The sequence below is a fragment of the Poecilia latipinna genome, unplaced genomic scaffold, assembly GCF_001443285.1.
Source record: "Poecilia latipinna isolate Pla-1442-1.1 unplaced genomic scaffold, P_latipinna-1.0 Scaffold3288, whole genome shotgun sequence".
Taxonomy (NCBI): Eukaryota; Metazoa; Chordata; class Actinopteri; order Cyprinodontiformes; family Poeciliidae; genus Poecilia; species Poecilia latipinna.
The window spans coordinates 12,396-23,224 of record NW_015115904.1 but is presented as its reverse complement, the minus strand read 5'-3'; the positions used below and the strand labels follow the sequence as shown (position 1 = coordinate 23,224).

The following is a 10,829-nucleotide window of genomic DNA, read 5'->3' as shown; positions in this document are numbered from 1 at the left end:
GAGCGGCTAAAGCCTTTCCTCTACCTACATTCCCCAGAATGCTTTTCTGGATCAGAGTTCAGTGAAAATTGTATCGAACATATTTTCTTTTGATATTGATGATTTTCTGTTGGGATATATATTGTTACTGATTTATCGTCCACCGCTACTTTTTACGAATTTTCAAGTTTTGACTTTTCAAAGTCAACGGCACCTCCAGGGACGTTTCAGATGGATGGATGGATGGATGAATTTATTGATTGATTGATTTGTCAATTTATTTTTTATTGGGTTTTACATTTATGTCTGGATTGCAGAAGATGACCCTGTATGCCTAGCTTTGACCTGAATTTGACTCTCCATGGGGGGCAGTTGAGTGAACGTTTCTCCAGAGGGGGTCATGTTCTCCCCTGCTCACACTTTTGAGGGCGCCACTGTTCAGAGTCAGTCAAATCTCTTAGTTTTTGGCAATTTTGTAGCTTTTATTCTGAATTATTTTACACACCTTGACATAGATGATCTCCTTAGGCAGCACCTTCCCTCATTACACACATGTACAACTCTCTCTCTGTTGTTCAGTAGATTTTTCAATACGTTGATTTCCCTCAGGTCAGCTGCATGGTGGTGGCTGCAGGACTTTCCTGTGCAGCTGCAGTTGTCATCTTCGGCTACTCCTGTCTGACGTTGACCTATGGGGAAGAGGACGAAGATGTCTTCCACCAGCACAAAAGTGCCAAAGTGGTAACTACCGCACACAGCCAGCTGCATTCAGAGCTCTTCATTTGGAGGAACTTCAAGTACACACACTATGTCTGCTGTTTCACAGCCTTTCTAGCCTCTGACAGCAGTGACAGTAGCTGCTGACTACAAACCAGACAAGTTGAAGTGATTCATGCTTCTGAATCTTCTTTTATCTTGGTGGAACATGGTTTTAAGTGTGTGGCATGGCTCTGGAAGTATTTGTACCTAACAACAGCACACTGTGTTACACTGATATTATTTCTGTCTCCTATTCTAACTCAGACATTTGTTCTCCATCGGATGGTGAAAGGAGCCAATGCCACCATCATCCTGACCTGCACCATCAGCCTGGTTCTGTCCTCCCTCATTGGTTATGTGGGTTTCCGGAGTCTTCCATGCTGTGGCTGCTATGATTCCAGGACTGGACTGGTACGGACTGGTAGCCCACCGCCTCTCTGTGTGAGGCTTAAGGGTTAATCATATCATGGTACAATGTTTCTCCAAAGGTCATGCTGTTGTGTCTGTCAAAGTTGCTAATAGTCCAAATAGCTAATGTCTCAATTTAATCAATACTAGAAAATGTATTGATTTAAAATAACAGACTCTTAGCCCTTTATCATCCTGTGTTGTAAGTTTAACTTGCTAACGTGACAGAAAGAAAATATATGTGACTCTGTATCCAACAGGACTAACACAAAAGCATTCAGAGGAACTTTCTTATAAAGGCAGATGGGGGGGAAAAAAAAGGAATACCAAAGAATGACACGTGCTAGCTATGCTAACACTGATGCTTGAAAGCAGCCTAAAATGGACAGTGAAGCTCCTGTATCTGTGATGTAGTAAACTTCATGGAGCCACAAACAAACACTACCTGTTTCACCCTGCAGCGGTCAGAGATGGGTTCATTTGGACCCTTGAGTTTTTTACTACATGCGCCGTCCAGCAGTAGGATTGCGCTGACCTCGCGTGCACTTTTGCAAGGGATTTTTTGTGTAGTTTCGGAATATGATGGTTCCCCGGTGTCCCATCATGAGATTTGCTGCACTCCTCATAAGCATTGCGCTAAGACTGCAGGAGGGCTACATATTAGCTTCACGGACACATGCAGCCCTGTGATGGGCTGCAGTCGGTCGGAGCTCCACCATCAAGACAGCCTCACGAAGTTCAAAACTCCCCAATTTTTTGTTCTAATCTGCGTGATTAGACAGCTCAGACTCAGGTAAGGATGAGGCACTGTGTAGAATAAGATGTATTATAGGAATTTGTCACAAGTGTAGGAAATGGACACGGTCAATGAAATCTATGAAATTTCAATAGTGACAAAGGCAAAATGCTTCCCTGTAATTTGGCATATCCACCTAAATCCCCACCCACCGTTTAATCCACTCCACCCAAGACTGAAATCAGAAAGGTACGTGTCATGGAAACAGTTCCTGTTGCTATCAGTTGGGAAATTGCTCCTAATCCATGAACCCTTAGCAATAAACCACACAATCCTTGACCCGGTGCCCCTTCACTGCCTGCCAGCTCACATGAGCAAAGGACAGAATGTGTCAGTGATTAGATCACCACCACATGATTTAATTTAGTCAGTACCATCATGTTTATGAAGCATGGCAGAGAGCGAGAACCAAACCCAGCTCAGTCTGGTCTGTAAGTGAGGTATTTTATATTTGGTGAACTCTGCTCAAGTAATAATCATGCTTCATACTCTAAAGTTCAACACTGAATTTTGAATCATGTTTCCATTAACCTCTTTTTTTTTAAGTATCCAATTAGAAAAAGTCAATGGAAACAAGAAACAGCAAAATTTTAAATAACTTCCTCAGTTTCACAAAAAACGTTTTCACGCTCACTTGAGGTGGCTTTTGGCTTTTCTCAAACAGTTAATGTGCTACAGTGGAGATGGAAACACATTACATCAGCCTGATTCTGAAACATTTACCTCACATTACTGATTAGTTACAATCACTAGAGTTGCATTTCTTTCTCTGCTTCTCTGGACAGCATGCAACATTACCGATACTACAGACATGAGAGGACAACTTCAACATGTCCCAAGCAACACATTCCTGAACGTCTCTCTGTTTTCCTGAGATGTGTGGTCCATGCTAGTCTGTTTATTACAACCATGCATAATGTGAATATCTCATGAAATCACACTTTGGTGTGATTTGCCTGGTTGATTTGCTCTATTCTTTAGCAGTTAAGCGGTCAGAATCTAATCTATTAGCATATACAATAGCTTCAAAAACTCTGGTCTGAACTGCCCAACCTTAGCTTGGAAATAAAAAGTGTTGTATTTCAAATGTTGCAGTTTGTGTCCCATGTTTTAATTTAAAAAGCATCCATCAAGTATCACCTCCCTGAAATGTTATCGTCTGTTTCAGGAGACCCTGGTTCCTCAGAGTGATTCTGGAGACACTGAGTTGATATGTACTTGGCAAGGTAAGCCATCCAATCAAACATGGTCTGTTTGAGTGACAGTGTGTGGAGCTCCAGACACAGTGAAAGTCTTAATGTAAAAGTAAAGACATATGTCAGTATTGTTTTTCATGCATGGTGCATGTCAAGCCTGTTATTTTTTCAGATAAGTTTTGTTACCCAATACTTATCATTGTTAAGGTGTTTATTTGTGATATCATTAAAACTTTTAATCAAGTTAATTGCAGGGTCTGCTTTTAATCAGAATTAATGGAATTTTAATCCAAAGCATATCAACAAAGTAAGCAACATTTTTAGTTCAAAAACATTTTTTGCTGTTAAATTAGTTGTCATAACAAGGATTTCTTGTTTTAATCTGTTCTCCAGGTTATTCAGCCATCATAATAGGGCAAAGCACTATTAAAAAATACTTCTGATATCTGGTTTAACATTAGTGTTGTGGCCGTCAATGCTGTTGCTACATGTTTAGCACTGAGATGCTATTATGGGCTTGAATAGCTTCACTGACAGGTTAACTCTTTTTAGCACAGCCAGAGCACAATAGTCTTCTAATGTCCCATTAGATCTGTCTTTGAAGCAGAAATCCTCAGTTTGCCAAGAGAAACAGCTTTGTCGTCCATCGCTGCTGTTTGCATGTCACTTGTGCATCAGATTTACTGGTGTACCAGAAACACATGAATACAAAGGTTTCAGCTCTGAATTTTGGTATGGTTAAAAAGAACTGTGGTGAAATTTTTTTAACATGTTAAAATCAATGTAAGTAACTCATTAAGGTCCTGACCCTAAATATTGCCCATTCGGTATGTCTCAGCCGTCTTGTGATGTAGATCTCCTGTATGTCCAGCAGGTGGTGATGACAAACTTTTCAACTCTCCTCAAACATCTGCTGGAGTCACTGAAGAGGAAGAGGAGGCTCCCTCTAACCTTCCTCCATACAGCAGACTGACCTGACCCAGAACCCAGCAGCTCTGTAGACAGTTCCTGACCATCCAGCTGGTTTCATCACCACTCTAAGAACAGTTTCAGTGCTCTAACAGCCAATGAAGTTAAAGATCGGTCAGAGACTGATCAGTACAGCTTCCATCAGTTTCCCTTTAACTCCCTGTATTCTCTGAATCTAAAAGTTATGATTTTATTGTGTTTAATAAATACATTTGAACAGTAGTGTTTATTTGTTTTTGAACACTTGACAGCTTAAGATGACACTTGTCTCAAACATTTATTGCAAGGTGATGTATGGTGAAAGGAAGCACGTTCCTGTTTAAATTTGTTCCAAGGTGCAGCTGTCAGTCTGTTTTCAGTCACATCCAGAGCAGCAGCAGTATTTCCTGACGAAACATGATGCAAATGGATCAGATTCAGAGGAAAGCACTCAGTCTGGCTTGTACTGACAGGCCACAGAAAGGCTTGATTAGGTTCTTCATGTGAACAGAAAGTCCTGAGAGACAGCGACGAAGTGAAGCGTGAGGCGATCATCAGCAGAACCACAGGACCAGCTGTGGTCACACAGTAGCTTAAAACAAACAAGATGCAGGTTGGTGCTATTACTGTATGAATATACAAGCTTATTCCATATTTAGGAAAACACTCTTCTACATACACGATGGAGCACAAGCCTGAATAAAGTGTCTGATTCCTAGTGCATTCTAGTGGCAAAAGGCTCCAGATCTATGATGAAATAATTGAAAATAGGGAAACGCTTCATTGTCCCATTCAATACAGGTTTTGATCTACTTTAGCTGGTGAATTAAAGGGATAGCTAATATTTTAGAGTTCTGTTGCAGAGTAAAGTCCTACCTGCAATATATAGACATTTAAGTCAGAACAGCTAAATCAAAGGAGGGTGATTAGCATTGCTTGCTAACAGTTGATGGTGCCATCCAGGACATAATACATAATAATTTTAAGCTGTTAGCAAGTCATTACCATCATGAGACTGATTGATGCAGCTGGCATCAGTATCCACAATGACTCTGAAGGTACTTGGTGATATGAGTTATGAAAACATTTCATTCCCTGAATAAAGTATTTTTGTATAGAAGTGAATAAGAATAAAAATCTGAATTATCCCTTTAGGTCAGCAGCTAACGCAGCACTGCATTCCTTCCTGTTGATCAATTTGTTCAGAGATGTTACAAAAGCAGGTGTGGACATTTCACTCACATTCCACTAACACTGACATCCCAGTGTTAGTGGGCCGGTTCCTAGTAACAACACACACCATAGAATAAAAAAAGAGTAACAGTTTCATTACTGTTCCAAGAAAGACTAATTTGGCTGTTTGGAAATATTTCCAGTTGCAACAAACTAAGAGTCATGGTGTGAAACCTAAAGGGCCACAACTCATCACTATTATTAAGTAGGGATGCACAATATATCGACACTAACATCAGTATCAGCTGATATTAGTCATGTTTTAACATATCTGTATTGATTCGATACAGATAAGATAAATTATTAATATCCTCTTAAATTTGGATATCTGTGCATTCTTATTATAAACCCCTAAACAGTCATGATGACACCAACGCCAAATATGGCAACAAAGTTGGTGACAAAAAAAAAATATCTCTATCAGTCAAAATCAGAATCAGCAGTTCAGGCTTTTTACATATCAGTGATCAGCCAGAAAACTGCCATCGGTGCACCCCTAACTGAAACTGCTGAATCATTGTTTCTTATCACTGAGAGGCTCATACCAACCCATGCCCACTATGGAGTAGCTCAGAACCAATCCAGGAATTCACGTCGCTGGAATCCAGGCTCCAGCTAATCTCTGTTTTTTTAATCTGCCATCATTCCAGCTCGTCTCTAATGAAGCACACTGTCCTCTTAAAAAACAACACCAACATAAAGCCACTGAACGGTAAAATCAATGCAAAAACAAAAACAGCTGAATGTCCAGTTGAGAATTCGTTTGATTAAACAATCACCTTGGATACCAAACCACCGTATATAAAGATTTATCAGCTTCTGTGCTCAGTGTCTTCCATTTCACTCATGTTTACTCAGATGCCCTGACATAACTGGAAAATCCAAAGAACAGGTGAGCCCTGAAGGCATCAAACCGTGCTGCCAACCAGAGTGGACCTGCCTGGACCGGTCCTCCTCCTCATCCTCTTCTCTGCTCACTAAGGTGAAAATAGTTCTGTTACAATCACTTCTGGTCTCTAACAACCAAATAAAGCACCTTCGATTGGAATTTACTGCTAAAAAATGGGAGTTTTTATGGGAAAATTAGTTCCTCCACTACCCTGGCTCTGCATGCTTTAGGTGTCTCCTTGCTTCCAAACAGCTGAATTAAAGAATGAGTGACTGGCAGGCTCCTGCAGCAGTGAGTGTCTGCTGAGGAGGTCATGAATGCATCTAAAACATGCAGGGGAGGAGTGCATGGAGCAGGTTTATGAACCATTGTACTAATAGATTGGACAGGATATTTGGCAGTGAAACGGATCATATCTGGACAACATGAGCATCTGACCAGGAAACAGCTGAGTGAAGTGATGGCATAAAGGAAATCATGTAAACAAGCAGTATGGTTCGTCTACAATGGTGTACAAGGGCCATCGTAGACAGAGAAAAACAGGAGTAAATTTCCACAAATAAACTCATAATTTTCTAGAACAAACACATGGATATTTCTGAGTTTTATAAGTCGAAAATTTGCAACTTTTAATTTCAAAATTTCTCAGTTTTTTGTAGCAAACTTTAGACTTTTTCAAACTGGGAAACTTCCGTGTTTCTTCTAGAAAATTTCTGAGTAATCTCAACATTTGAATTTTGTTCTAGTGAATTTTAAATTTTTCAGACTCAGAAAATGTCCTTATTTTTTCTAGAAAATTTCTGAGGTTAATCTCAAAATGTCTGAGTTTTTGTATGTACTCTTCCTTTCTTTTTCTATCTATCATGGCCCTAACACGCTGTGGTATTCATCAGTGCTCTGAAGTTTTCCTCTCCTTGCTCCAGGTCTGGACAGCCAGTGAAGTTTGAGTCCTCAGCAGCTGCTGCAGCTCCACCCTCTGCCTCCGCCCCCGTCACTGCCGTCATTCCTCCCTCCGCTCAGGGTTATGGTGCCCCCCGACCCTTCAGGCGGCTGGCTCAGCACTAGAGGCTTCTGGGACTTGAGCTTGTGGGCCACAGTCATAAAGATGGCCTCGACGTGGTCGCTGTCACGGCAGCTCCCGTCTCCCAGGCTGTTGGGGCTTTTGGCGGACGTCTCAAACAGCGGCATAGAGTGAGTGTCCGCAAACTGCTGCGCTACGTCCGTGCCCACCTGGACCGAGTCCTGCAGGTCGCACTTGTTCCCCACCAGGATCCTGGGCACCTCGGTTCCCAGGGCATGCTGCTTGCACTCCTCGATCCAGGCGGGCAGGCTGCGGAAGCTGGCGGTGTTGGTCACATCATAGACAAACACCACAGCATGGACGTTGCGGTAGTAGTGCTGCACCATGGACTTCCTGAAGCGCTCTTGGCCGGCAGTGTCCCACAGCTGAATCTGGGGGGACAGAGCGGCCTCGTTATTTAGTTAACACGAAGTAAACCAGACTCTAGAAGCTCTGCTGCTTCCTCCACAGGACTGGGAGCGGTGGATAATAACAAGCAGCAGAGAGGAGGCAACATTCAATAAACCTCTGTTTCTTCCAACTAACTGAACATGTTATTTATCCATTATCAATTATTAGCATTACTATTATTTATACTTATAGTATAGTGAAACATCACGGGTTGTTAGCTGTAGTTAGTACTAATTGAATGCTATTTATTAACTATTTATCAGTTATTAGCATTACTATTATTTATACTTATAGTATAGTGAAACATCACGGGTTGTTAGCTGTAGTTAGTACTAATTGAATGCTATTTATTAACTATTTATCAGTTATTAGCATTACTACTATTATTAGGACTTGTGGCACAGTGAAATACTGTTATTGTTAGTCCACTACAGACCATGTTTACCCCACTGGATGACCTTAGATGACCCTGATGAAAACCAATGCTGTCCTGTAAATCATTACAACCAAACAGTTCAACCCAGCCTCCATCAGGCCATCAGATTGAGACCTTTAACTACACCAGAACAGCAGAGCATGTCCACATTCAATCAGTCAAATCACATCAGCCTGTACATCCAACCAGCCAATGCTGCAAAGCACAATGGGTAAGATACTTTTCAGCCTTCTGCTGTATGATATTCTGTTGCATGATGTTTTAATGTTTCCTGAACATTAAAACTTAAACTCAAAAATTAGAATTTGCTCTTAATCAACTGACCTGCTTATAAAAAAGTTAAAAATAAATAAAAAGCAAATGACATGGCTTAGCAGAGTTTCCCCAACAGCTGATGGTGTCATCCAGGTCATGTTACTGTGGAATATTATCTGCTGCCTGGATGTTGAGCTGTTAGCATGTCAGGACAGTCATATAGCAACCGTTTTCAGTCAGAGGCTTAAGACTGCAAGACTGCCAGCTACCTAATATCCCTCCTGACCACAACATCACCATCCATAATGACTACAGAAGTTACTCTGATTGAGTTATGGCGTAATTTAATTTAATTTACCTTTAGAATGAATAAAGTATTTTTTGTGTTGTGTGGTTTTAAGGTGAAAACATCAGCTCTTCTGTAAATTGGAGGAATATTTCTTTATATTTGGTTCTATAAGAGACGAAATAAATATTCACAGTTGCAATAGTTGCTTTTGCAATGAAATCCATTTAACCCATTATAGTTTTAGCTTTTGATATGTATTATGTTAATGAATTTTTCCGGCCTGCAGCAGTAGAACAGCCTCCTGCACCATTATGTTTACCAGACTGACGGTTTCAGTGTCTAAAAGGCCGCAGTGCACACCTTGATTTTCTCTCCGTCAATCTCCACCAGCCTCTCCCTGAAGTCCACCCCGATCGTGGCCTCGGTCTTCTCGGGGAACCTGCCCGCACAGAAACGGAAGGTGAGACAGGTCTTCCCGACGCCAGAGTCCCCGATGACTATGATTTTGAAGATGCGGGTCCTGGGCGGCGGAAGAGCCGAGCTCGTCAGGGAGCCGGACAGTTCAGCCGCGGAGCCGCTCTCTGCCATGTCGAGCCGAGACTGGGGCTGGGTGACCTCACACACCAACAGAGGCTCCTTCACTACTGCTCCCCGGGGAAAGGAAGAAAGGCGGACGCTAAAGAGCCTTCTCGAAGGCGGCTGCCTCTCACATTTACTTCCAGACTCGGACGGTGTGTAAATATCAGCTGGTAGTTATCTATGAACGGATACTGTAAATGTAAACATTGTATCTCCACCTCCGAACCACGACACCCCCGAGCATCCCCCCTGCAAAGCTGTGAAGCCACGTACTTGTACTCGAAGGGATTTGCTTCTTCTTCTTGTCGGTTTTACTGGCGGTTGGCAACAAACTGTTGGTAACATTACCGCCACTTACTGGCATGGAGTGTGGTTCGTGATGGTCTATCTATTTATCTATAACTATATCCATCCATCCATTTTCTGAACACCCTTGTCCCTCAGCGGGGTCGGGAGGGGTGCTGGTGCCTATCTCCAGCTAACGTTCCGGGCGAGAGGCGGGGTTCTATAACTATATAGTTATAGATAAATAGATAGGGAATGTAGAGATTAAAATCATTTAACTTCTGGCTCGTTGTATTCTCTTGTCCTCCCGTACTCAATGATGCCATGCGTGGAAATAAAAGCTACACAGAGATGACAGTCAACGCTCCACGTCATACATTTTCAGAGTTTATTCTAACATTTAAAAGTATAAAATAACATTGACAACACAGACACTTCAAACACACTAAAATACAGATTCATTTACCTGAGACAAATGGAAAAGAAGAAGAAAGAAAGGCAAAGACATTTTTGGAGAATTGCAAAAGCAAATCTGGTTTGTTCCTCACGTGCACAAATTTTTTATAGTAAAGGCGTATTCTTCTCTGTAATTTAAGATGAGCAAAGATAAGGTGTATCTTTGCTCATCCAACCAGGAGCTGTCTCAGACTCTATTAAAAGTTAGAAACTCCCTACAATTTGTTTTCAAGATCAAACACCAGTTGTCTCCTTTATCTAAACAAGTGGAAGCAGAGCTTCTCCTCCACTGACCTGAACTCATGCTGTTTTATGACTTTTCACAGATCAGTGGAATTTCTCCTGATTGTTTCCCGCTCAAACAAAGGGCAGATCAGAAAATCTAGCAGGCAGTCTGCTGTAAATACAGGTAAAATAAAGGTTAATAGGGCATAGTAAGTTATTAATCTGAAAACTATAATTAGGCTATTTCAATCAAGACATGTTAACAACTAGGGGAGATTACAAATTAGATTATGTTTTACAGATATTCTATGTTGCATTCAGTTTTACACCAGCTATTTAAATCTTGTCAAGATGGTCAAAAGGTTAAACTCACACAAACAGCCACGACCTCATGTGAATGCTTGTTCAATCCACAGGGAGGTTAAGAACTGTGTTTTAAATGATAGAAAACTAAAAACTAAGCTATTTTAAATTCAACTTATTGTGTTATATTTAAAATAAACATCCTACAAATGAGATGCCCACTGAACCATGGAGGCAATTTACAACCAAATGTTCTTATTTTAAAACGCTGTTAATTTTATATAATATTGTACATGTGGTTAAGTTTTAAAACTAGCATATT

At 41.1% G+C, this 10,829-nt stretch overlaps 2 protein-coding genes and 1 long non-coding RNA gene across 3 annotated transcripts in view; 1 reads left to right on the top strand and 2 right to left on the bottom strand.

The window, feature by feature from the left end:
- The window catches only part of LOC106940587 (uncharacterized), a 10,962-nt gene extending 6,633 nt beyond the window's left edge, over positions 1 to 4,329 (top strand). Inside the window, exons 3-6 of the mRNA XM_015023367.1 lie at positions 589 to 720; positions 1,003 to 1,149; positions 3,111 to 3,168; positions 4,010 to 4,329. Coding sequence (XP_014878853.1) covers positions 589 to 720; positions 1,003 to 1,149; positions 3,111 to 3,168; positions 4,010 to 4,116 — 444 coding nt within the window. The 3' untranslated portion in view covers positions 4,117 to 4,329. The remainder of the gene's footprint in view (positions 1 to 588; positions 721 to 1,002; positions 1,150 to 3,110; positions 3,169 to 4,009) is intronic.
- A 36-nt stretch (positions 4,330 to 4,365) lies between these two features.
- LOC106940588 (uncharacterized) lies at positions 4,366 to 6,766 on the bottom strand. The gene is made up of 2 exons (XR_001423143.1): positions 5,329 to 6,766; positions 4,366 to 4,678 (listed from the first exon to the last, which is right to left on the bottom strand). It is a non-coding gene; the product is annotated as an uncharacterized LOC106940588 (long non-coding RNA).
- Positions 6,767 to 6,989: 223 nt separating this feature from the next.
- rab33ba (RAB33B, member RAS oncogene family a) lies at positions 6,990 to 9,592 on the bottom strand. Its single transcript, XM_015023366.1, has 2 exons — positions 9,020 to 9,592; positions 6,990 to 7,660 (listed from the first exon to the last, which is right to left on the bottom strand). The coding sequence occupies exons 1-2, from the start codon at positions 9,245 to 9,247 to the stop codon at positions 7,160 to 7,162; spliced, it is 729 nt and encodes a 242-aa protein (XP_014878852.1). The 5' UTR covers positions 9,248 to 9,592; the 3' UTR covers positions 6,990 to 7,159.
- Between the last annotated feature and the right edge of the window lie 1,237 nt (positions 9,593 to 10,829).

Coding starts and splice junctions, on each gene's coding strand:
- rab33ba (XM_015023366.1), bottom strand. CDS start 9,247: ATGGCAGAGAGCGGCTCCGCGGCTGAACTGTCCGGCTCCCTGACGAGC. Junction 7,661..9,019: donor TTGACGGAGAGAAAATCAAG/GTGTGCACTGCG, acceptor CTGTCCCCCCAG/ATTCAGCTGTGGGACACTGC.